The following is a 26,416-nucleotide window of genomic DNA, read 5'->3' on the forward strand; positions in this document are numbered from 1 at the left end:
TTATACCTATATATGATTTAAGGCGCCACATGATAGGTTTGCCGAGTATCATTTTTTTTTCAATGTTTATACATAATGTTCACCGGAACTTGTTCCGGCAATTCTTCCAGAACCAGCTAACCGACAACAACCAAATTCAACAGTACGTATAGAAATTTAAGATCTCTCATTTGACGGTTTCAGAATTCAAATCGGTTCATTTAATTCGAGTAAATTCATGAACAAACTTAGGTCCGGTGTTACCCCCAAGGGGTGCCGGTTTCACCCGCACTGGTTGCTGAACGTCGTTTTTATCATAGTTTAAAAACTTCACTATTTTTTGTAAAATAACACTTCGAAAGTACTGACAGTCTTCATATCTTTTAAAAAACAATCTGGACAATGATTCTGTGAAAGAAATATAACAATATTTGCCATCAAGTCATACTAAAGAATCATTTTCCTTAGGGGGCCGGGCTTACCCCCAGTACCCCTAACTTTTATTTTTTTGCATCGATCAAAAAGAGAAACTTCGACCGCCATGAGGCATGTGTTCCCAAAGTCCAATTGAGCTGAAATTATGCATGGAGGCTTTTTTCGAGAAGATGAAACTTTTGAGCACTACTTCTAAGCGAAATTTGAAATGTTGACTTTCTTTGCCACCCTATTAAATACGCATACTCGCGCTTTAAAGTTGTAATAATTTTGTCGGTTTCTGCCTTAGAAGTTTTATAAAATATAAATATATTTTTAAATGGAATATTAGAAATAAACTCAACAACTTGTAAGAAGAGAATTTTTAATAATACTTTCTGATGAATATTCGATTGAATTTCCCATAATTTAGTATCAATGTTTCAATTCTGAATGGATGCAAAAGTAACAATTTTTTAGAGTATGGTTCCCATGGTTATCAAATTGATCAATAATGCTAATACTTTCTGACATTGGGAAACAATGACAAAGCCTTAAATAATAACTAATGATAATAATAAAAAACTCAAGTAGGTACCATTTTTTGTGCGCAATTCACGAATCGCATTTAGGAATGACATCATAGTCGTGTTTCGGCGTATGGCCCCTAGGGGCACGCCGCAGTTAGACATCGCGACCAACAATGACGTTGTGGAGCTTCTGACGACATGAATCAGCAAGTCATTCGTGAGAAGAGCGAATCTCGAGACGATGAATAGCCAGTCTGTGATTTGTGTTCTTTTCCGCTGATGTTTGTTACAAGTGTTGTCCAAGCTGTCTTGGAGCCCGGCGGATACGGAGCTGCGAGAGAATCATATTTGACCAGTGGGGATTCCACAGAATCATTAGTGTTAGCAATGCACGATTCTCTTGTGTGGCCGAATAGGTCGATCAAATGATCGTCTTCTCTCTATCCTGAACGCAAGCCAGCAACCGGCACGTTCATGCATAAGGCGCGAATAATTTGATATATGCAATGCACGCTAGGAGTAGGCGCTACTCAGAGTCGAACTTCGGATGTGAAGTGCTTTAAGCTAGGTTATTTGTTGTAATTCAACATCCAACGAGTTCTCTTTTCATTCATCTATGAGAAGAGATTCTGTATAAGAAAATCTGTAGCGATCTGCATGCTACCAGTTGTAAATCTAGTCGCGCGCGGACAAGTCGAAGAGTTACGATTCCTAAGCAGTAGTGCGAACCGCCGGCGGACACAGTTAGTTATCGTACATCGTAAACGAGGATGAGCTATTTGTATGACTATGTGGAACGATGGTTACCGACATCCTGGAGGCGGAAGCGGGTCCGACGACCAATGGTGCACTGGTCACCACCAGAAGGTGATTATTCGAGTGTTTGGTTTGATTTTTGTTCTGGAAATAAGTAAGGAATGCAGGTATTTCAAATGTTGTTGGAAGCGATTACATCATGTGTAAGAAATGTCGCAAGCTACGGGAGCTGACTTTTGATTGAGTCTAGTCCAGATGGTATTGAAGAAACGGTTTGTTTGTTCACTGCAGTGAATATATAATTGATATTAACGTTTGATGAAGTGGGCAGCGCTTTGGATGTCGTCAAGCGATCACTCAGTAGAATAGGTGTAGTGAACATTAAATTTTTCGCAGCCTTGTGTAAAATTCGGTTTGATTAATTATTTTGATAAACGCAGTGTGTGGTTCATGACTTTTAGGTTTGAGGACTAAATGAAGTACAGAATTCTATCGTAGGTACTTCAAATCTGATAAAATAAATTCACATTTTTTGATTCTGGTCCAATATTTTATCTCCTGCACTCCTTGAACGTGTGTTGTTTGAAGCTAAAATGTACCAATCATCACATCTGCAATTTGTTTTGCTATATTTACCCTCGCAAAAAATTGACACAGCCTCGCACACCTCTGTCCTAGGAGCAAAGTATTGTCAGATATCATCCGGCGTTGATGTTTGCCCGAGCCAGTGCAAACGCCAACCGATCATTAAACGCACAGTCTAAACAATTCGCAATTTGCAGTTTGCAATTTTGCTGCTAATGTGTGGTTCTATTCTTGGTCGCTTTCAGCTGACCAAAAATATGAGTAATACGCTAATTTGAATGAATGCGATTATCGAAGCACACGCATACGTTCCGTGGGTGTTGCAAGCAGCGCGATTGTTCTGATTCTGCTCGCTACCCACTACCGCCGGCACGCCAATCGCGTGCCCCCGTAGCGCAAACGCGCGCGATGATGGCATGGCAGGCGCTAGGCTTTCGACGTGGGAGCTATTCTTAAGCATGAAAGCACCATCGGGAAGTGACCATTCTTCTGACAGCAGTACCTCACAAGAAGAATATGCTTTCATGAAACGACCTTGACCGGATTCATTGCATACACCGTTGGGTTCACACGCTTGTTTGAGAATTCAGGCGACCATATGGAATTCGCTTTCGATGATAGATTGTCGGAAATTAAATCAGCAGACAATAATTGTTAATTTATTCTGTCAGTGTTGAGTGTCTGTCTGTCTGAGGTTAGAAATGGATAGTCGTTTTAGCCTTGTTTGGCATATGACGAATTTGAAATATGATCAACTGTTAGTAATACTTTGTTATTCAGTATTATTTAACGAAAAAAAATCTAACAAAGGCGTCAATTAATCACGTGTAGAAAGCAGCAAATTACTCTATTTCATTTCACTGGCCACTAAATTCAATTCACAATTGAATGTCAAACAATATAGGTACATACCTATATAATGCAGTCTGAATAATCAGCTAATCATACTTGATCTCGGTGACCGGTTGTCAAATGGAATTCTCCGACTTTTATTCTGATTCATTTCGATCTAGTTGTCATTGACTGATAGCGGTGCTCTTTGTTGCTGCTAATGATGTGGTCATTATTATTGTGTCTCCTGAACACATAGTTTCGTTTGACAGTCACCGATGAAGTGTTAAATACTTGCGTACCTGACCCCTCCAGACCCGAAAAAAAGAAAATTCTTTTACCTGCCGTTCCGCAAGATCTGAACGGAATTTGATCCAACCTTTTTGTGATCACAAATTTATCATAGTTTTAGGGACAGTAGGGGACATTTCAAAATTTTCCGTAGTTCCGGATTTATCGAGGGGAACCGTGGGGTTAGTACCCTTCCAGAGACACAGGCTAGATTGAAACGAACCTCGCTTGCAACCTATCCAACTTTAAGTTTTTGAAAAACTACCTACACTGTTGGTGATCGGTATTTGGCCACTTGGACGTCTGGCCGTCCCTGGCCGACATCTTCGATAGGCCGCAAGCTAGGTTTCGAAACCATTCCCGGAACTCAGCCAGTAGTGGCCAATAGACGTCTAAGTGACAAAATACCGATCGTCAACAGTGTTTGAAGCTCACGACTTTTCTGTTTGAGAAATAATACAATGTGAATGGAAAATAAATTCTAATCATTTGGTGATATTGCTAATTATCTAAAATAACTGACAAAAGGCAGCAAAATGACGAACAAGCAAACACAGCAAAATAATACCTATGCCCACAGCCGCTCATTTCCGTTCATTAAATCGTATTGCCTCAGGGAAGCAAGAATTTGAAAATGCCTCGCTTGTCATCTGCAATACTGCCTAATGTAGCATAGCTCTATCCTTCAATAGATGGTCGGCAGTGTTTCTAGCAGTAAATGAGCGCTTATTTATAACATCGGGTAAGCGCTCCTATAATGGAGGTATAGTGCCAATAGTGGTTGTACTGTGATGAAGGTCGCTTTATACAAAGTTTAACGATTATCAGGGCAAATAAAGTGATTACGGTATGTTCACTTGGTATTTACGAAGAGTCGGGGGTAAAAAGGCCTTCTTATTTAGAAAAAGGACTGAGAAAAACTATTTGAAAAACGAGTTGCGAAAGTTTGTCGGATTTCTTATTCTTCATTCTTTATTTGTTAAAAATTCACCTGACAAAAATTGTCTTAATGAATATGGACTAGTCAATATAATTAAAAACTACGACGAACTCTCATTGCGAATTTAAATGATGGTGTACCGAAAGCAAAAAAAAAGTTCCACTTTGAAGAATGATCGGATGTAGCAAGCTAACGGGTCGTTGAATCCGAAATTAGTTCGGTGAAAGCAAGGTTGGTTGCTATGTCTGGTGAGTCGATTTCGGAGTTTAGAACTTTTGCTCCGAGCACCGCTTGTTGAACTTCTCTGCGTCGTTGCAATGTGTCAATCCCAAGCAGACGACAACGGTCAGGATATGGAGGCAGGTTAATCGGGTCACGCCACGGAAGATTTCCTATAACACTCAAGGAAATACTATTTTTACGCAATGGCTTTACAAGTAGTTGAATTTTATAATCCGATTATTTTAATGTTTTCGTTAAAAAAGTTAATTTTTTCAACTATTTTTTTTTTTGAATTAAAACAGACCACAGAAAATAATACTGATGAACACAGGTGTGGCCCTTAAGCTCAAACTAGAAACAATGAAAGATTATAGGTTTTCAACCATTCCTGTGAATTTCGGTGCCCCTAGCCACTAACATCTTGTCAGAGACTCAAACAAGTTGAAGCGACGAACCCAGCGAGCAACTACTACGGGAACTCTCACGTTTTGGTAATTGCTAGGGGTACCAAAATTTACAGGAATGGTTAGAAAGCTGAAATCTTATGATTTTATTTGAAGGTAATATGAAAAAATGTAAAAAATGTGGTTAATATGGACACGTGTGGGTAAAATGTACACCTTGGGGTGTTAAAACTAATTATTGCTTTATTGGAAAAATAAAACTGGATAGCACAAAGCCAGATCTAAGTTTATTTGTTCTATTTGAGGCCTCAAACAATCCTAAATTTACCGAAAGTCGATTGGTTTTGTCTTCGTTTGACGTATAGCGTTTCTAATTTGTATGAAGGTTTGTATGGGAAAACCTTCTTTTTAGCATTTTACATTCTAAAGAGCTCAAAATGGTTTGGACCATACGTTTCAGGTAGGTATTTTGATTTTTAACAACTTTGCTGAAGACACTTAACAGCTACGATGTCCCTAAAAATTGATATAGCTGTTCAAACCTGCACTTAGAATATTGACCTAGCTTTATTAGCTAGATCCACTGCGTATATAAACTCCATATGCCAGGTTACTTCTGCTGGAATTCGTATTGACGCTGGTAGTGTTGGCAGAAAAAATAATTTTTAGCAACAACATTGAACAACTATAGTTTTTTAGGGACATTCTATGTCTTTAGTGTCTTCATTAAAGCATCTAAAACACTATACTTTAGGGTAATGTTGTGCATTAATGAAGCATTATTGAGCCCCATAGAATGGAAAATGTAAAAAAGTAGGTTTTTCCATACAAATTTGAATCTGCGCCAACCAGAGACAAAACCAATCGACTTCCGATAAGTTCAGGATTATTCGGGCCCCAAAAGGAATCAAAAAACTTGGTTTTGGACAAACGACTACTTTGCGCCACCCCAACGTGACACAGTTATGCATTCACGAACAGTTAAATTTTCACCTTTCGTTGTAGAATCAATAACTACATATGATCTTATTCGTGAGAAACTAGAAATTAGTGAAAGCTCGCTTTACGGACATCCCACATTCAACGGCACATTTAGCCGGGCACGGTGCTCCCACAGACCGTTAATATAAACAAAGAATCTGAGTACACCACTCGATTCGTTATGACGTCCTGAATCTCTGGTCATAGTTTAGAAATCGTCGTACCCTACATTTTTGGGTAATACCATTTTGAAGGTCGTAAAGCACAGAAGAGTGATACAAAAACGACGAAATACTTATTGTAATGCACGTTTTTCAACCACCATTTCATGAAATAATTTCCAAAATATTTTCTACACATTCCGAACATTATATTCCATGACATTTACAGTTGATGGAAAGATTTTTTTTGAAAATCTCACAGTGCACAGTGGTCTAAACTCAAAAAATCGTGATCGTTTTAGATTTGACTGTGGAAAACTGATTTTATGTACTCAATGCCTTCAGCAAAATTGATTCATAGAACAAGGGCTTACTTTTGGCGTTTTCGGTTTTTCGATCAATGCACCTAACAGTTAGATAAAATAAATATTTTTATAATTTTCAATATACCAGATTGCTTCTTCAGCGAAGTTGTGGAAAATTTTAGAAGAAAAAAAGTTGCTGGATACTGCGTTTTGCTATCTGTATATTGGACACGACAAAATAGAGTTTTTTTGTGGTACACTCCTCCTTAAACTCAGTTTTTTGTCTTTAATTTTGTCTGTAATGGTCAGTAAAATTTTCAGCAAAATGTCTGCATTTTTCATGTCAGGTATTTTGGTTGATTTTGCCTTATTTAAACTGTCTTGAATTGTGATGACTAAATGCACCACTATTAGTACACTTACCCTGAAACATTCGAGCAACTCCGGTAGAGCAAAACACCAATTTCAGTGTTTGATGGTTAAATTGGCTAAGACTACGTTCTGCTAATTATTGCATTTTACCTATTACCTATATTCATATTGAATGTTTTTTGAACAGTTTTATCGGATTAAAAACAGATTATTCCCCAAGTAATAGGTTGAACAGCTATTTTTATTATTCTAACGTGACTATAAATTTTATAGCTCCATTCGTACGATGAAATCATACTCAGTAGCAATACTATTCGTGCTATTTGCATGGATTTGAAATGACACGAGTATTTAGTTATAGCATCTTTGTTTGTATTACTTTTCACCCGACTTATCAAGAAAAGCTTAAGTAACTTGGTCGGCGTGCGACCAGACCGAACCAAGCGCCATTTTTTTTTAACTGAGTTTTTTCACCAGTGGATGAAAAATTGATAATCTATCTTTCATGAAAAAACAAAATCATTTGAACAGTTTACAATGGTATTATAACAAAGTCTCTCTGCAGCAGCCTGCAGGAAACATACGAGGTGGTTAAACTTTAATCGATCGATTTAATGATTACTCGAAATAATGTTTTTGGCGCTTGGCTCGGTTTGGTCGCACGCCGACCGCTTCTCGTTCAAAAAAATCAATATATTATGATGATTGATTGTTTAATTTAACTGTTATGAACGATAAAAGTTATGTTATGTTTTGCATCATGCAATCTTTAGTTTCTTTAGTTATCAGATTGCCGAATGTTAGTCCAACACTTGTCAAAGACAACTAAATCACCTCCACAAGAGCTTAAAAGCAAAATAGCAAACTATTCATTACGACAGCAGATGTGAACTAGGGTACCAAGAGATAAACTAAAACATTCAGCCTTCTCCTTGAAATAAAAAAATCGTATTGTCAATGAAAATATATTTCATGTAATAATTTGTTCAATTGAATTCACAGAATCTCAACCTATCCCACAGGATGCTGAGAATGTCATTTGATGTGATGGATTGTGGTTTTGTTTAAATATTTCAAAGAAATGTTTCATCACATGAATAAAAATAAAAAGCAAAGCGCGGCTAATCCACACCAGCGATCAGCTTTTTGAGATAATTAATTATTGTATTGTCATCAATCAAACAAAGTTGATTGGCAGCACCTGTAGATCGCCTAACGTGAGAGCATCCGTTTTGTAATGACTTTTATCTATGAATCAATAATGGTTATTGTGTTTGCTACCATCAATCATGAGCTAATTATTTACATTGCTGATCGGTTCTATATTCTTTAACTTGGCCGACTGTATATCTCACTTTCTCTGAAATAGTTGTTTAGTATTTATTCCGACTTCTGATAGTTTATTCAGTATGACTGAATATCGAACCATTTTTCTTAAAAATTTGTATTTGTGTAAGATCTTGTTTCCTCTGTGTTTTTTCTTTTGCACGATGGTCCATTCGATAATTCCAGTTCGCGTCTTAAACGTTAGTTTCGATTTATTATCGATTCATGTTTTTCGCTCTCGAAAAACAAATAAGCTTGTGTTCGAAACAACAAACATTCGATTAGTTTCGAACTGTAGCGAACATTTTATAAATGCTTTGGAGAGTGCGTGGTTTTGTCTAAAAATACGTATCGGGGCTCATGCACTTCATCTGGTGCAGCGACCTTGAATTAAACCACGGTAAACAAGTCATATTTTTGTTACAGACGTCTCGTAGTTCGCCTCAGAGAAAGCCGTAGTCAGATTTTTTACTTATTGTTACCCTTTTAGCTAAGATGAACTGCGTATTTGATTCATCACTATCTTCCGACTAACTATGTCTATCCTTTCTATACAGACTCCCCTTCAGCTGATGTCCTCACCGTGAAAGCGGTAGATTTGTGTATCGAAGAAAATGGCAAACTACATCACACGAAACGGTTCGAGCTGATGAACCGAGATAGTGGCGGTGGATTACCAGCCAGGCTAGTAGTTCGAAGAGGTCAGCTGTTTCGTCTTCGATTGATGTGCGATCGACCGTTCGATCGGAGCCGTGATGCTATGAGTCTGATTTTCAGTGTAGGCGACGAGGAACGGCCAACACACGGACACGGCACACTAGTGGGTGTGGCATTGCAACAGTATCTTCACATGATCGAGAATCCGCTGGAATGGGGAGCCGCGATCGACTTCGTGAGCGGTGATGTGCTGGAGATTTTAGTTAAAGCAGCCGCTACTGCACCGGTTACCAAGTGGAAGTTGGATATCGATACGAAACTTTTGGCCGAAGGATACGGCAAAAGTTATTCACTGCTTCTACCGTTCTACTTACTCTTCAATCCATGGTGTGAGGATGATCAGGTTTATTTAGACGGTATGTTGAGTTAATTTGTTATCAATTACAGTCTTCATTGGTAATTTAAATTTCGCTGCAGACAAGGCCCTTCGCGATGAATGTGTTAAAAATGATACGACGCTCATCTGGAGAGGTTCCTACAATCGTTTACGACCATCGGTTTGGAAGTTTGGTCAGTTCGAAAGGCACATTCTCGAATGTTCGCTACTGTTAATTTCCAAAGTCGGCAAAGTATCTGCTACCCATCGGGGTGATCCTATACGCGTAAGTAGAGCAATATCCGCGGCCGTAAATTCACCAGATGATGACGGTGTTCTGCTCGGCAACTGGGGTGTTGATTTTTCCGGTGGAACAGCCCCAACGAAGTGGGTTGGATCAGTGGAAATAATGCAGCAGTTTTATAAGAAGCGAAAACCGGTAAAGTTCGGACAATGTTGGGTATTTTCAGGGGTTGTTTCAACTAGTGAGTAGGTTCAAAATAACACGAAACAAATGAATTCAATTATTATTTCTGCAGTTGCGAGAGCTATCGGAATTCCTTCGCGTGTGGTAACAACCTATTCATGTGCTCATGACACGCAAAGTTCTCTAACCGTTGACTACTTTGTCGATGAAAACGGCAAAGTTATGGAGGAGTTGAATTCGGACTCGATCTGGAACTATCACGTATGGAACGAAGTTTGGATGAAACGGCCTGACCTGGGAGTGAGTTCGGATGGAGACTATGGCGGCTGGCAGGCGATCGATGCAACTCCCCAGGAAATGTCCGATGGGATGTTCCACTGTGGACCGGCATCCGTTTTAGCTGTAAAGCTTGGAGAAGTTGCGAAACCTTATGATAACAACTTTTTGTTTGCTGAAGTAAATGCGGATAAAGTGTTTTGGCGTTATACAGGTCCGGCGCATCCTTTAAAACTGCTCCGCAAGGACGTGTTAGGGATTGGTCACTTTATTAGCACGAAAGCCGTTGGAAAGTGGGAACGGGAGGACATCACGAGCAGCTACAAATTTGCCGAAAAATCTCAGGAAGAGAGAGATACCATGTTGAAGGCACTGAAGCAAGCGAACAGTGCTTTTAGCAGGTATTATTTGAATGAGGATTTCAATGAAATTTACTTCAACTTCGAGCTTCGGGATGACATCAAAATTGGTGAATCGTTTTCAGTGGTATGTTGGAAATTAATTTAAAGAGTAACCTTCTTAATTTAAATTTTTTATCGATTCAAGATTCTTCAAATTAAAAACCGCTCATCGGAACGGACACATACAGTTAATGGCTCCCTCAATGTTGACACCGTACTTTACACAGGAAAATATCGTGAAATGGTGAAGGTGGAACCGTTTAGTGTTGTTCTCGATCCAAGCTCCGAAGATTCCATTCTAATGGATGTAACGTTCGATGAGTATTACGGAAAGCTGCGTGATCAAGCGGCATTCAATATCTCCTGTTTGGCAACTGTCGAGGACACCGAGTATGAATTTTTCGCTCAGGACGATTTTCGTGTTCGAAAACCCGATATCAAAATCAAGTTATCGGATGAAGCGGTTTCACATAACCCCGTAGAAGTGACGATTTCGTTACTGAATCCACTGCCAATTGCACTTCGGAAGGGAATTTTCCACGTGGAAGGATCCGCTATCGAGAAACCACTGATTTTCAAGGTAACTTAGAAGAAAGAGGGAAGCACTGTGGAAATATTTTCAAACAATTTTGATTTTTAGCACTCGGAAGTGGCCGTTGATGAAACTATTAGCAATACGTTTAGTTTAACACCGGAATTCGTGGGTCGCGCCACAATCGCTGTAAAATTCACCTCTAAGGAGCTAGATGACGTTGATGGTTTTCTTGCCTATGAAATTAAGCCACGACCGGAGGATATACTGATGAACAGTACTACAAATGAAATAATTGCCCGAACAGATGTGATGGACTAATGTATTACTAAGAAAAAAAAAGCCTTAGTGTTCATGATTGAATATAACCAAAATTAGGCTTAAGTTTTATTCGTTCTGCGTTTGTTTTTAGAAATAATAATGTTAACAATTTCATTTATTCGTCTGAATAAAAATATTGAATTCTTTTTTCAAAAATATCACCTGTGTAATCCTCTAGCAAATCTGGGCGGTGCATTAGTTTCTAAAAAGTGAGTGCCTCGGGCTTCTATTGGCACTCCATCGCCCATTGGCACTGCTTCAGTACGGCAGTTGTTTCTGTTAAAATCATTCATATCTCTGCAAGGGTAGGCTAAGAATGCATTTCTTGTGTAAACAGACTCCACGTAATACTCGTATGATCTTCCGTGACTACAAGCGCCCGTAAAATCGTTCATGCCGCCACATCCCGGTTGGTTAGCTCGTCCACCATTTGGCCAAAAATCAACATGTCCAAGGTTTTTATCATGCCCTAGCATTCCCGCACACGTATGGATAACATCAACAAATCGAGCATCACTGGGGTCGAGTAGTTTGTCCGGCTGCTGATCGTGAAATCCAGGAAGGGCTGGATCGAGGCCGGTTACTCGGGCTACTCTACCAGAGCGAACAAAACTTCCGGCGAATCCGGACGTATGAGCTCCTAAGCTATGTCCTATTATATGTACCGAGTCCAGGTTGGTTAGCTGCTCTACAACCATCCGATCTATAAATGCACCAACGTGCCGACCTACATCTCGAGTAGCAGCAGCCGATTTGAAGTAAAAGGTGTCTTGCGCCAACGGACTCCAGTCAACCACTGCGGAAAGAGATTTACCTAAATTTCACATTCACTTTCGTAACAAAACTTCTGAAAAATTATACCAAAAAGGTTCATATCCTGTCGTTGTAGATACGCGTCTTTAATCGTTTGACAAACAGGACTGCTGATAGAATTACGCCAACCGTGAATAACAAACTTTGTCGGCAAACTGGGATTGTATGATGGATCGATTCTTAATGGAGCCGCGGGGTCATTAATAAACTTAAAAGCTTTTGGGTTATTCTTGGTTTGCCTAAAACGTACGTATGATGTTTGATTAATTACACAAAAAAGAAGCACACTACTCACTGTCGGTGGAAGTAAAACGTAACATCGTCATTGCAGGTGTTTCCTGCCCGTTCTACCGAAGTGTCATTAGGCGTCGTTAAATCAACGATGTGAGGTGTTCCCTTGTCATCCGGCAGGAACATCCAGGTGACACCATAGTTCGGATCTATGCTTCTCATCTGCTCCATATCACACTTCACTGCTGGGAGAAAGAAGGAAACCCGAATAAGTTTTTCTTAATGCTTTTTCAGTCTGACTTGACACTAGCGGTGCGATTTATTCCTCACAGTTGAAAACGTTTTTCAGCAGCAAATGTTGACATGCAAGTGTGATCAGGAAGTCAATCATGGCAGTTTTGCATCCACAGAATTCACTGGTTCACTGCTAACGGTACCGATCATACTAATTTAATTCCAGATAACTGAATTTTGGTTAAGAGAGGTAACCTTCTAATTGGAGGTCGTCCCACGGAAAGCCCCAACTAATGTTCCAATTGAAGTTCAAATTGCGACTATTAAAATCACGCTCTGTCCGCCGCGTTCGCTGTTATTATTATTTTGCTAGTCGATGATACAGCACAGAGCGTGCGTTTGGTTTGTGAATAGTTTTTTTGTATTGGCCTAGCGTACGCTGCTGTGTCATATAAATCTTCCAGATTCTAATTGGTGTTTGGGGCAGTTAGAAGCTCATAACAGGTCACGCTCCAGCCGTTAGTGTTATTATTTTTGCGCGTGTGCTTGTGCTTTGCAATGAAAGCTTATGCTGAGATTAACGATTTTGAAGACAGTGATAGTAATGCTGGGATTGTTGCTAATATTTATAACGACAATTGTTTAGAGCTTTGATGTTTATTTGCTTCCGCAGCTGGAATATTGGAATTTTCGTTTGAGTGGTAAGAGCAAAAGAATGAATTGCGCTAATAGCAACCGATTAAAAGAAGAAATCTACGAATTGTCTTACCGCTAGCTACTCATCAATTCGAAACGCTTTAGATAAATTTTCACGTATTTTTAATTACAAAGTAAAAAATTACGGTTACACATGAATTTTACATTTTACCACAGTTTGAAATTTTTGGCTATTAGCGACTAGACAGTGCTTTTTTCAAACATTATTTTTTGATAAACCCATTATTCTTATTTTTTGGATATATAAATATTTTGACTCTTGATTCCTCTAACTGATTTTCCGTTAGTCCTACTATTTCAGCAATTTGTAATACTTTCTAGAAAGTATTATACAAACTTATTCGGAGATAATCGTTTGTTCATTTACCCTGAATGGATGTAACCACAAACCAAGTAAATCGAGGAAATTTATGATAAAAAGTGAAAATATGTGGTTTACAATCTGGTCACTTGTATTAACTGCACCCACCTGAGAACACCGATAGTGATGTGAGAAGTAATATTCCACCGTAACGACTAAGTTTCTCCATAGTTAAAATTATGTTTGCGATGCTTATGTTTCAATAATTGCAAATTAACTGAGGCATTTTCCCCTGCTTGTATAAGGTTTTAAAGCCATACATAGGAGAAACAATCACTAGCATTGTTATCACTGTTTCAACTAGCGACTCAGGTACATTAATCATATGATTGTGTATTTTTCGAAAACCTGTAACAAGAAACTGGTTTCTATTACACTGAGCAGGGTTGAATAAAGGGTGAATGTATGAAGTTGAAAGTCAATTTTCGATTCAAAATTATAAGCGAAAAATTAATCAATAAAGTGCCAATTGAAAATCTATGTATAATTCTGAATTTGAATTTGAACCCCTCTAATATTCGCCAACATGTTTCAATCATTACGCGTAACACTTCACAGACGCTTTTCGAGCATGCCAATTCCATTCAGTAAAACAGTCACATCAGCGTTATCGAGAATGATTTGAAACGGGTTCCTGGCTTCCGGAAATTAGCTGTGTTTAGAATTATTTTAACATATACCAATTTGTGCCTGTATCGAAATACTATTACGTGATCGAAGCCCGTTGAGGTAGTAGGGTACAATTAAAAAATTTCCACTGTCATTCATTTGTGTAAAAACCTGTTTTTTTTCGTAAACGAAATCTATCAGTGCAACAACTTAGCAAAGCCATTAATCCTGATAATGGTTGACAGTTAGTGCATTTTTTTCGGGTGCATCCATAACGCTATCGGGTAAAGTATAATAATAAGTGAAACATAAAAAATGTCTGCATGCAGTTTGATGTCATCCATATATTTTAACTGGCGGCTTTTTGTGAACACAATTCCCGGACTGTTTTATTGTGTGTTAAATATTGGTAACGTGTAATGTTCCGAAATACTAGCTTCCTTCAGTTGAAGGCGCCTCCTCAGGTCGTTCAGGCCATTTTTATTCTGGTCAACATCATTACTTATGATACTTGGCGTTGAAGCTTGTTTCGTTGCCGCCCCCGAATCGTCGTACCGATTTTTATCCTGTTCTAAAATTTTCTTAATGTAGTCTTTGGTCAGCTTATTGGTGCCGATGTGATTGAAATAAGGCCAATCTTCACCGTTGGCATTGTTCGGATCCTGGGAATACGGGGTTGGGAAATGTTCCACGTTGTTGAAATTACTATCCAATTTGCCCCACTGGTCTATGTCGCTTATGAACGGATCCCGATTAAGACCAAACTTATTGAGCACTTGGTCTTTTTTCTGCAGACCAACAGTATCGGTCCACCTGCCGATGGCAAACGGAGAATCGGAATTCGTTGTCACCATGTACATTCCCTCCGTTCCAGCGATGCAATCTTCACCGGCCATCACCTGGTAGTTGTTGTGGGGACAGAATCCTAATAGATAATAGATATAACTATTGCACTTCCAACCCCAGAAGCCGGAAAGGCTACGAATTGATTCCGCAAAATAGTCTGGAGCTCTATGATGACTGCATGCCATAGGGTCTAAAAAAATATATATTTTTGTGAGAGAAATAATAATATGAAAATAAATCATAGAAAGCTTACTTTGTCCAATTGCCCAACAACCCGGTTGAATAATGCCTCCGTTCATGTAGAAGTCGACATGCCCACATCGCTCTATTTTTCCCTGAACTAAAGCATTCGTATGTATCACATCAACGAAGTCCGCATCCGAGGGGTCAAGTTTATCATCTGCGTCGGCCGTGATGAATAGAGGCATAGCCGGATCTAGACCACTTATTCGTTTGAGTTTGAATGGTCGAAGTTTGACGGCCACATAGTTTGTCACCTGAGCGCCCAGTGAGAACCCAACAAGATGAATGTTATTCGTTCCCGAATCCAACAACCGCTGCACCATCTGCGCAATGCAGGTTCCCACGTGGCGGGTGTTGTGTACTGCAGATGGATAGCACGGACCAGGGCCCAACAAACTCCAGTCGACATAAAACAGATTGTAGCTACCGCGATCAAGGTATTCTGAAACACAATTCATAAGTTGCAATAACATTTATCATAACGCAGAAATGCGTACCTTGTTTCATGTTGATTAAGGGCGCAAGAAACATGTCCGCATTATAACCATGAATGATGATTTTTGTCTGCAGCGACGGATTGAAGTACGAAGTGCTGAGATTTGACTTTTCCAAGCTTTCGTCGATGTGTACATACTGACGGTCTTCGGGGTTGGACCGCGTATATAGGTAGAACTTTACATCGTCATCCGGGCATGGTCGGTCGATTACCCAGGTGCAGGAGCCGATAGTGAAGCTACTGCGTGACTCGCGGCTTATAACTGGGATGGCGTTTGTAGCACCCGCCAGAAGAAGAGATACTGAAGAATAGAAAAAATAATAAGCACATGTCAGCACAGATTCTTTTCGCCTAAATGTAGGCTTGCATTCAGAACGCGGTAACGTTTGTTTGAAAAATAAATATTGAAATTCTCATACATTGAACATTTCTTTAAAATGCAGAGTAAAACGTTCATTGGTTTTAAATTTCACATAAAGATGCGTAGATTCCAAAATTTGTTCAACAAATAGGTTGAAACATCTAACCTTCTAAATCTAGTAGGAGTTGAACGGGTTTCAAATACAATGATCCATTTTGGCATTTGTTGGAATCACACTTTGTATTTTAGCAAGAAGTTTACTTGGTTTTTTTTTTTTTTTTTTTTAAAGTTTACTTGGTTATTAAAGACATCTGAAACTTGCTTCAGTCTCAATTTCTATCAGAGCCCAGCGGGAATCAATGACGAACGTATCGGTTCATTCGCAATCCTCTGTTTACAGCTATTGTACATCAAAGGTAAAAAATAAGTAAAACTTCTAGGAGCAGTGATGTGTTGAAAAAAGTGTCCCGTCATGAATCGATATACGATGCTAAAGTTATTCATTAGGGTTCAATTTCAATTTGATTTTTTAAATCATATTAAGTCCGAGTAATTATAACTGCTTTTTGTTTCAGAAACTGATGCAATAATGATACATTAACGCATATCATCTGGTAAGTTAATCCGTATAATGCCCATTAACTTTTCATTTACTCATTTGGAGCGCTTCTTGCTTGTAATGTTAATTAACTTTCAACTTACCTGTTAGAATTATCAGTCTTGTTTGCAGATTCGTACAATGCCTAGAATCCATTTTATATCCAAATACCTATTTCAACACATAAATCAACGCCTATTCAACAGATAAATTAAGACCAGTTTACAAAAGATTATATTTAGTAATTGTCCGCACTTCTACTCACTGTACGCACATTGTTCGCTAAACCATGACACTTGCACTAATTCGTTCGTGTTAATTGATGGCACATCCCCCATACGGTGTGGCCAGGTGTGCTGCCAAGCTTAGAACCGCGTCAACTAAACTGAGCCATGTTGGTCACTTCAATTGACATGGCGACAAACAATCGTCCAGCCAGGTGTAGCGGTCGTGAAAATTTTAACTAACTACGGGTACTTTCTTCTTTGCCAAACGGCCGATGGCTTTGTTTTGAGATCCGCCACTACGATTCAGCTGCTTTCCCTTCCGAGGGGGCCACATTTAAAAGCGCTCCAAGGCGTATCTGACCACCCCGACCAATCGATTTACTGAATTTCGAATACTTAGCTCCAATTATTCCAGTCACATTGCCGGTAACTGTACTGGCGCGACGCATGCACGTATATCGAGACACACAAATCCTTATCTGAAAACGATGCACAGTCCCACACCGGGGAACATACCGAACGTTCTTCGACGACAGTTGTTTGAATGAACATATATTTCATATTCGACACTCGTTCACACTTCACCTTGAGATTGATTCAAAAAGTTTGGCGAATTTTTGCCTTCAGCAAAACGTTAACCACTCTTTAAATTGTAAACCACTTTCGAACTATATCAGTAAGTTTGTTTGCTTGCCTAGTACCTTCCGGTTTCCGCTTCCGTCATAATCTCGGATAGTTGCATACTGCATTGACCCAGAGCTAGATTCGCGATGCGATGCACTACTGATTTATTTCGAATGTGCCTATGCGGTTTATTTAGGTATTCAAATCGTGCCCTACCTTAGTGGCATGTTGTCACAAACTGCACAAACACTAGTTACGCAAACCAGCTGGACGGATATCAACAAATCTGATTTCAATCAATAACAGTACCTACTGCTACGCGGCAGGCTACTAGTGAAGAGGTCCGCACTATCAGCTTCATTCAGCCTCGCGTCCGCGCAAAGGTAGTTGTGTGAGCGCTAGTGTACAGTGAAAGTGGTGCGTTTAGTGATACAATATTCAATATGCACTATTTTTTTATGCCATATTTTATTTGACTGCAACTTTGCACAGATGCTCCTATGGGCTGAAGATGTCATTCTGTGCTATCAGAATATTTTTTTCGGTATTGATGATTTCAATCAATCTTAAAGCCAGAACGGTTTGTTTGGTCGGAATGACCAAAATTATAGATAATTATTTTGAAAAGTTGGAGACAATAATTTTGTACTTTCAGAAAAATTCACACAGCAAGAGAAAAAAATTAAGATGAAGAAAATACAAAAATATTATTAAAAATCATATGTTTAAAAAAATTCACTTTTAAAAATCTGAATTGTTTCTACGAAATCTATGTCCATAGAAATATCTAAGCAGACCACACAGTTAGAAAAAAGTGCTGAAATTTATGTCGAACCGAATTGCTTCCATCGCTTATGATAGAAAATTCCATAATATTCCACTAAACTGTACTGAACTTTGAATGAGAAAATGATGTACGTGACTTGCAATAATCAGATTTTTTTACTATTAAAAATGGTCGATTAAAATGGTTGCACGTGTTTTATGGAATTGCACTGAACTAAAATTAATTTTGCAATTTCAGATTGTTTTGAAAGGTATACCCTATTAGAATAGTGCAGTGGCGTGGCTTTATCCTACAGTCTCTTTACTTGTAATCCATATGTCCCGGAACGTGCGGAGAAAATAAAGACCACCCGGAATCAAGACTTGCCTTAAAGAAATTCTACATAGTCATAACTTTCTGAAAAACCGGAGCGTAGAAATTCTCTTTTGCAATGTTTCTACCTGTCCTTTTCTAATTTTTAGAATTTTTGCCTGTTCCCTGTCACTTATAGTTACTAAAAAAAGTAAAACAAGCCAAGCGCCCGTCATTGGTTTACATGGGAAACATGGGTGTCTAGTATCAGCACTCTATTCCAGTGAAGGAATGTTGGGAAAATATACTATTTCAGACTATGCATGGCAAGGTTGCGGCGAATGTCGATCTGTCTGTGGAAATGGAATTTCGTAATTATACCTGGTTCTAGGAAAGAAGCTGCTGCATGAATGAGCTGGAAGTTTGCATGTTTTTTTTTGAGAACATGAAACTTCTGAGTTCTATCGCTAAACGAAATTCGAACTTTCAGTGTATGTCACGCGATAAACAACAATTCGAATATTGTTCTCGAATCGACCATTGTCTGAACTTCGCAACGTGCTGTGCGTTGCACAGTGAGTGGTATCGCAGGATAACACTTCTCTCAGATTCTCTCTCTTTTCAATATTAACTCGCACTTATATCCCTACTACAACGTAACCTGTATTGAGAGCGAGTGAAGTAAGCGTGTCAAACCTTAATTTTTCTAGTCCCGTACTGCTACAACAAAGGTATTGACTTTGATTGCTCTATCTCAATCTGCCTCTCTCTTCAATACTCTCAAAGTTCTTATTATCTTATCACAACCCTCCCAAATCCCTTTAGAAAATTAAAAAATCAAAGATAATAAATTTAAAACAAGAATGTCAAAAATGTAAAAAACATCAAACATATCAAAAATGAGACTCGATACGTGAAATGTTATAATGATGGATGGATAATTTATTTTTTAGAATTATTGGCCGTCCACATTTCACGTGGACACAAAAATCGACATTTTAGATCCCCCCCGTCCCTTCCAGGAGACATTCGTGAACATTGACCAAATCCACCTCTCCCTTTATTTGTCCACGTGGAGAATTTTTTACAAGAAAAAGTTGAAAAACGTTTGTTTGTAAAACCACCTTGACCAGAAAAGACGTAAATAAATAGACTCGCATCAAAATTTATTCAGAAAGGGCTGAGAAACGTACTAAAAGAGGAAAAATTCAAATTAAAAATTCAAATGTTGCTCTTAACGTAGCTTAAAAAGCATGAAAACAAAATTTACCGGTAAAACAAAAACCGGTAAAACCGATATTTTTTCAATACCGAAACACCGGTATTAGAGAGGCGAAAAAACCGGTTTTTTCGGTATTTTTCTTTAAATTGAAAAAAAAAAAACTTGTCACAATATTCATAAATCATTGTTAGGCTAATGAATGCTACTCACTTAGGCAGGCTTTACAAATCACATGGCGATGTATATGTATAATTAATACATTTATACAAAAGCAACATTAAATAGTAATTTACCCTTAACTATTTATCAATTTTTGTTATCTTTTTGTTTGTTCTGCTCGGATTCAGACGATGTGTTTGTTTGTATCGATAATATGTCAAAAAACTTCATATCAATAAAGCAAAATATTTTTTTTAAGTAGAACAGCTAGTCTTTTTACACTCTTATACTCACAGTGGCAACGCGTGAGTTTTGAACCTGCCAGTTCAACTACTAATTATGAAAATCATAGTTTGAGGCAGTAATCACAGCGAAAATTCATTATTTGTGCTACTTGAAAGTAAAACTTAAAAAACAATAAATAAATATAAATTTGGATTAGGAATTCATTTTTTGTTGATATAAAGTGTTTACAGGATGAAATAATCAACCAATAAAGAATTTCATCCTAAAAATTACTGCTCTCAAGGAGCAGTAGAATGAAGTGAAAAGTGAAATTTGATTAGTTCAAACCTTCGTCGCCCGTACCGCAGCGGTCTTTTATTAGCAACTAGCTGAATGTACCCGGCCTCACTCGTGTAAAAGTTTTCCATAATTTTCTATATTTTCATATATGTTTTACCAACCTCTCATTTCAAACATTTATTTCTATTTCAGTTACAAACTTGTTCATATGCCACATTTTTCGTTTCTCCATCAGGAGCTTAAGTTAATAAAATAATTATAATAATAAATAATTTGAACGATCTGTTTAATCGAACGGAATTTAATCGAACAGAATAAAGAAGTATTTATCTTCTATTCATTCGGATTCGTAAAAAGTAAATTCTGGTCTGATCGTGATTCCTTTTTTTTACTTTATTTATATACTCTACTCAACAGTTTGAAATATTGTTATTCTATGAATTTTAAAGTTATTCACTAATTTGAAACTAAGTTTTGCAATGAGAAAAAAAATTAAGTAAGAATCTGCATGTTTTGCCTTTCTCCTAGAAAGGTATAGCAATCACTTGCAAAACCGAAAGTATAAGAGTGCTCCAAAGGGCCGAATGACATATATCACTCGACTCAGCTCGACGAGCTGAGTATTTTCTGTATGTGTGTGTGTATGTGTGTGTGTGTGTGTGTGTATGTGCAGATTTTTATTCTCACTCACTTTTCTCAGAGATGGCTGGACCGATTTTCATGAAATTAATTGCAATTGAAAGGTCTTGTTGTCCCGTAAGACCTTATTAAATTTTATTGTAATCGGATTGTTAGTTTGGAGGTTATGTATCAAAATGTAAAAAAAAAATGTAAATGTGAAATCCAGCTATGAAAAGGAACATATTCCGAAGACTACTTGGACTCACTCACTTTTCTCAGAGATGGCTGAACCGATTTTCACTAAATTAAAGTCAAATGAGAGGTCTAGCTGTCTCATAACACCCTATTGAATTTAACTATAATCGGACTGTAACTTCGTCTGTAATGTGTCGAAATGTGAAAATCACGAAACTTCATTATCTCAGAAACTACACAACCGATTTGATCAATATTATCAATATTATTATCAGATTATCAGGCTAAGGGTTAACTGATGAATTATGATTGAACACGTGGTTTCAAAGTTTGGCTGCCCTATACGTTCCCATTTCATTTGATTATAATTGAACTTAAGCAACCGTTATGTATTAAATTGTTAATAAAACAACGGAAGTCTATTATCTCAAAGATTACATGACTTATTTGAACATAACTAGTGTCATATGAACGAGTCATCTCTCGATCTTACAAATAACAAACTTCATAACAATTTGATATGTTGCTCAAAGGTTATGGAAAGAGAAGAAATTCAAAGACTATTTAAAACTATACCTGCTTTGAGCGATATATGTGGCATCAACATAATTTAAATGTGGTATCGTACTATTTGAACGTTCCAAATTCATTGATTCCTTGCGACGTTTTCAAAGGCACGATGAATCGGCCATAGGATATGATCAAAGTCAAATAACAAATTGTTTGAGATGATTGGTTTTATCGAAATGACAACATCCTCGACTTTTGGCTCCTGTACATCGCCTTAATTCTGAATATATTCATATTCGGTCATTTCCAGCGGATTTTGTGGCATCAATCTGACACCGGAAAAACCAATATTGGGAGGTATTTAGTTACTTCGGTTGTTTTCCCGAAACTAAAAGTGGTCGTCTTTAAATTCAAAATGGTGTCCAGGGTCAATGTTTGGTTTCTATGCATCATCTCGATTACGGAAATATTAATATTGAGTATTATTCGGTCATTTTCGACTGTTTCCTAAAAGTTGCCATTTAGCAATTCAAAATGGTGCCTGAGGTCAATTGTTAGCTCATTGCATCATTCTAGTTCCAGAGATACTCATATTGGATGGTATTTGGTTATTTTAGGCTGTTTTTCACAAACCGTAAGTCGCCATCTTGGATTTCAAATGGTATTTAAAATTATTTCTGGCCTCTGAGCGTCATTCTGGTTGAAGAAACACCCATGTTGGGTGTAATTCGATCATTTTCCGCTGTTTCCCAGGAACCGGAAGTCGCCAACCTAGAATCCAAAATGGGGTCTGTGGTCGATTTCAGCTGCTGTGTATCATTATAGATCCGGAGATACTCATGTTAGACGGAAATCGGCCATTTTTGGCTGTTTTCCAGAAACCACAAGTTGCCATCCTACAATACATAATGGTGTCTGAAGTCGATTTGTGGTTCCAGTGCATCATTACGTTTCCGAAAATACCCATATTGGGTGCACCCAACGCAAACGGGGAACATTTTATTACTTTAGGGCAATTTTTTATTACTTATTGTGTCTTATGACTGCGCATTATACACAAATAGTAACAAACAAAAAGTAATAAAAATTATGACGGCCACACGCTTGTATGTGTTTCTGGAGGAGAACATACAGCCAAGCACCCACCGCAATGCATGTGTTAGCAAGACTTCACTCGCTGCATTTGTATTGATGCAACGATCAGATTCATTTTTGCTTCCCTTCATCCACACATAATGGGAATCTCACCCGTCAACCTCAAATGTCTAATTAGAAACACTTTCGTTTCGTCCCTCAGTGTTTACATGAAATGGAAATATGTAATACTGTCTGACCAGAGTTGCCGAAGTTGCGAATATTGTCTGGATAGGCTCGAGTATTGTATTTTCAAACAGGTGCAAATGAGTTTCCATGAACCAATGAGTATGTGTTTTAAAGATATCTAAAAGCAGGAAAGCAAATGTTTTTGTTTTTCTCTAACGCAGTTTACAGATCGTGATGTCATTTAAAGACGCATTTCAAGTCTTTGAAATCATCAACGTTTGCATACTCTATGACGGAGAAAATGCTGCTTGGCAGCTCTTGTCATATTTTTTCTCTACTCCGTATGCGAACTAATACACGCACACCGGATGAATTGGAGATTGAAGAAACTTGTAACATGCGCAACATATGCGACGGTGTGTGATTTTTTTTTTGCTTGAGATGGAAAGTAAGCAGTTTTCGACAGAAAAAATCTTGCATGTGGTTGAAACGACCATTATTAGATAGTCGTACTCCCGTAACACGTGCTAAATTTATGTCAGTATGTGTTGTTACTTGACTGGGGAAGAATTTAATTGCCTTTAAAGTAATAGGTTTGTTACCCAAAAAGAAATTTTGCGCTATTGCTTCTAAAGTAATAAGGAAAAGTTTTGCGTGTGGTATTTGGTCGTTTGCCGTTGTTTTTTCCGAAACCGGAAGTCGCCATCTTAGAATTCAAAATTGTATCTGTGGTCGAATTTAGCTCCTGTGTATCTTTCTTTATCCGGATATTATTATATTGGGTGGAAACAGTCCATTTTTGGCTGTTTTCCAGAAACCGGAAGTTGCCATCTTACAACCAAAATGTTGCCTGAGGTCGATTATGGAACATATTTGTTACCACTAAAAACATTCACCTGCCAAATATGGTTCCATTCAGTTGATTAGTTCGCGAGATGTGCAGAAATTTGTGCAGAAACATGTGCTTCCATAAGAGGGAGGGGCGTCGAACCATTATGGACATATTTAAAACATCCACATGCTAAATTCGGTTTCATTTGCTTGGTTTGTTCTTGAGTTGTGCAGAAATGTATGTTTCATTTGTATTGAACCCCTCCTTTCCAGAAGAGGGAGGGGTCTCAAACTATCATAGGCACCTTTATCGGCACCAAAAACCCCTACATAAAAATTTTCACGTCGATCGGTTCGGTAGTTTTCGAGCCTATATGGATCAAACAGACTGACAGACTACATTTTTATATGTTTAGATTACAACATCAATATTTTAGAACCTAAAGAGTGAATATACATTTATTGGACTGAAGCGTTAATGTGAATCTATTTTTACAAATAAAAGTTTGAATGAGAAAGGCTGGGTCTGACCGCTAGGTGGATTAATTTTTTTGTTATAACATTAGTTTCAAAATTATGTTCTTCGCAATCATATCACTAGATTCATTCATTGGAGTTCTTCAAACACTGTTATCCAGTGTTGTATCTGGATCGTATACCACAAGAGATCAAAACAATGATGGTCGCAGAGGTCCTAATCTTACAAAACAATCTGGATCGTAATGAATCATAGGTACTCATAAATGCAAAAACATAATCATGCAGCGACACGTCCATACATAGATGCAACCTGAAACGCTAAGCAAAAAATAAATTTCGAATCCAAATTTTATTCTTCGGCAGTGGCTTACTTCGGCAGGTTTTTACATAAGACTGCGGCAGAAAACCGGCCAAAGACAACCACTACCGGAGACGTTCGACACCTTATATCTTTAATTATTTTTCAGTTTTATTTTAAATACCTAGTACAGAGAGAATGACATGCGTTTTTTTTCGCGGACAATCATCATTACTTCCCCAAACTATGATTTTAAGAATTTTGTAGTTGAAAAAGTAGGTTTAAAGACCACGAGTCACCTCTGGTTTGTATTAATCCGAAAAAAAAAAATACCGGTTTTTTACCGGTTTTACCGGTTTTTATTTTTATGAATACCGAAATACCGGTTTTTCGAAAAGTCGGTAATACCGACCACCCTACCTCCAACAGACTAGAACAGAAGAATAAAAGATCAGAAAATAACATGATTGCTAGAAAAAGTCAGCAATGGTTTAAGACGTTCTTTTTTGACAGAAAAGATAGAAAAATTATCAAAAGTTATAGAAAACTAGTAACTAAACATGCTTGGGAATGCTCCTGAAATTTACCGAAAAAAAAAAGAAAATAATTCCAAACTTGGTTCAAATTGATAAAGTAATTCTAACGAGAGGAAAAGGCCAAAAAGAAAATGTTCGAAATTCAGTCTAATGATTGAAGAACTCCTCCTAATGAAAGAAAAGGATAACGCAGAAATTGTTTCTAAATTTACTAGAAGTAGATATATGTTACTAAAGACAAAACGGATTCCGAATTGTGCTGAAAGTGTTTTGAAGAGTTAAAACAAAGTTTATTATGGAAAATGTTTTTGAATTAGCTTAAAACAGTCAGAAATATGTTTGCTACAGGAAAAGGTAATATTTTTTATTTTACCTGATATTCTTGACAGGTTCATGTGCTCAGCATGTCTAAAAAATGTTCCTGAAAACGAAGAGGCCAGAAAGAAATCATTCCAAATTTATCTCAAATATAGTTGACAACGACGACTCAGTTACCAACCAGTAGAATTTTTTATTATAAGCCAATACACTTTTTTTGCAGATTTCCATGTTTTACTTGTGTAGGAGATTATCTTTCACTGCAAAAAGAACTGCGCACTTGTCTGAAAAAATCAGCCAATCATGTGTATCTGGGGAGCACGCAATAAACACCGCACTGGAATATGAAATATCTCTCCAGAGAGATAAAAAACCGGTGTGATCTTTTTCACACAAGAGGACAATACGCTCAATAAACAAACAACAGAGCTCACTGCAGTGCTTTTACTGTGTGTCTCTTAGGTAAATATCAAATGAGGGGAAAATCTAGTCAGGAAAGTATATTGCGTTGTTTGCTTTGCATCTCGAAAAAAATAATAAATCCAGCCGCTCGTCACGCATGTTTGTTCTTCGAATGTTATCGAATTTATCTCAGCAGTGTACACCGTGGCGTACTTCTGTGTATTATCACCAGAGTGATTTACCCACTCACCACTCTTGTAACGCTCAGCTGTGGTGTAAGCAGCAAGTTTGTTTTTCTGCGAGCAGCAGAAACACAGCGCAAAGTAGAAGGGAAAAGTGCTGGGCAAGAAGTAAAGGGTAAATATCCACTCTGCTCTTTTCACATATTGAGGAAAATACCAAGCCTACTTGTAGGATAGTTATAAATGTATATAGTCCACTTTTATTTTTCGAAAAAAATAAATAAATGAATGAATAAGTAGCCCCTTATCCGTTGTCGATAGATTGAGGATTTTTTTTTTATTTCGGTAT

At 37.9% G+C, this 26,416-nt stretch overlaps 3 protein-coding genes across 8 annotated transcripts in view; 1 reads left to right on the forward strand and 2 right to left on the reverse strand.

The window, feature by feature from the left end:
• Positions 1–11,243, forward strand: part of LOC129727533 (annulin-like) — a 32,764-nt gene extending 21,521 nt beyond the window's left edge. The window contains exons 1-6 of one of the 2 annotated variants that reach the window (XM_055685448.1): positions 1,577–1,790; positions 8,655–9,170; positions 9,232–9,615; positions 9,670–10,319; positions 10,380–10,814; positions 10,875–11,243. In XM_055685448.1, the coding sequence (XP_055541423.1) occupies positions 1,694–1,790; positions 8,655–9,170; positions 9,232–9,615; positions 9,670–10,319; positions 10,380–10,814; positions 10,875–11,087 (2,295 nt within the window). In that variant the 5' untranslated portion in view covers positions 1,577–1,693 and the 3' untranslated portion in view covers positions 11,088–11,243. Of the gene's footprint in view, positions 1–1,576; positions 1,791–8,654; positions 9,171–9,231; positions 9,616–9,669; positions 10,320–10,379; positions 10,815–10,874 lie in introns of those variants that run through there. The other variant, XM_055685447.1, reaches the window with a different exon arrangement.
• On the reverse strand, positions 11,126–13,812 carry LOC129727537 (lipase member H-like). 4 transcript variants are annotated; one of them, XM_055685458.1, is made up of 4 exons: positions 13,552–13,812; positions 12,196–12,373; positions 11,949–12,139; positions 11,126–11,883 (listed from the first exon to the last, which is right to left on the reverse strand). In XM_055685458.1, the coding sequence occupies exons 1-4, from the start codon at positions 13,610–13,612 to the stop codon at positions 11,246–11,248; spliced, it is 1,068 nt and encodes a 355-aa protein (XP_055541433.1). In that variant the 5' UTR covers positions 13,613–13,812; the 3' UTR covers positions 11,126–11,245. The 4 variants fall into 4 exon arrangements, with proteins under 4 accessions (XP_055541433.1, XP_055541432.1, XP_055541431.1 ...); XM_055685457.1 differs by having other exon boundaries at positions 12,462–13,808; XM_055685456.1 differs by having other exon boundaries at positions 12,196–12,376; positions 13,552–13,634.
• A 618-nt stretch (positions 13,813–14,430) lies between these two features.
• LOC129727535 (pancreatic lipase-related protein 2-like) lies at positions 14,431–17,797 on the reverse strand. Of its 2 annotated transcripts, none has more exons than XM_055685452.1 (5): positions 17,525–17,797; positions 16,701–16,791; positions 15,639–15,938; positions 15,152–15,583; positions 14,431–15,088 (listed from the first exon to the last, which is right to left on the reverse strand). In XM_055685452.1, the coding sequence occupies exons 2-5, from the start codon at positions 16,750–16,752 to the stop codon at positions 14,442–14,444; spliced, it is 1,431 nt and encodes a 476-aa protein (XP_055541427.1). In that variant the 5' UTR covers positions 16,753–16,791; positions 17,525–17,797; the 3' UTR covers positions 14,431–14,441. The 2 variants fall into 2 exon arrangements, with proteins under 2 accessions (XP_055541427.1, XP_055541424.1); XM_055685449.1 differs by having other exon boundaries at positions 16,862–17,797.
• Positions 17,798–26,416: the final 8,619 nt, after the last annotated feature.

Source organism: Wyeomyia smithii, chromosome 3, assembly GCF_029784165.1.
Source record: "Wyeomyia smithii strain HCP4-BCI-WySm-NY-G18 chromosome 3, ASM2978416v1, whole genome shotgun sequence".
Taxonomy (NCBI): Eukaryota; Metazoa; Arthropoda; class Insecta; order Diptera; family Culicidae; genus Wyeomyia; species Wyeomyia smithii.

What these genes read in the sequence shown, in the direction of transcription:
- LOC129727537 (XM_055685456.1), bottom strand. Translation starts at nt 13,612, where the DNA reads ATGGAGAAACTTAGTCGTTACGGTGGAATATTACTTCTCACATCACTA. An exon ending in ACGTTTTACTTCCACCGACA is followed by an intron (nt 12,140 to 12,195) that starts GTGAGTAGTGTG and finishes CGTACGTTTTAG; the next exon opens with GCAAACCAAGAATAACCCAA. An exon ending in ACAGGATATGAACCTTTTTG is followed by an intron (nt 11,884 to 11,948) that starts GTATAATTTTTC and finishes CTCTTTCCGCAG; the next exon opens with TGGTTGACTGGAGTCCGTTG.
- LOC129727535 (XM_055685452.1), bottom strand. Translation starts at nt 16,752, where the DNA reads ATGGATTCTAGGCATTGTACGAATCTGCAAACAAGACTGATAATTCTA. An exon ending in AAGACTGATAATTCTAACAG is followed by an intron (nt 15,939 to 16,700) that starts GTAAGTTGAAAG and finishes TCTATTCTTCAG; the next exon opens with TATCTCTTCTTCTGGCGGGT. An exon ending in CTTAATCAACATGAAACAAG is followed by an intron (nt 15,584 to 15,638) that starts GTACGCATTTCT and finishes ATTGTGTTTCAG; the next exon opens with AATACCTTGATCGCGGTAGC.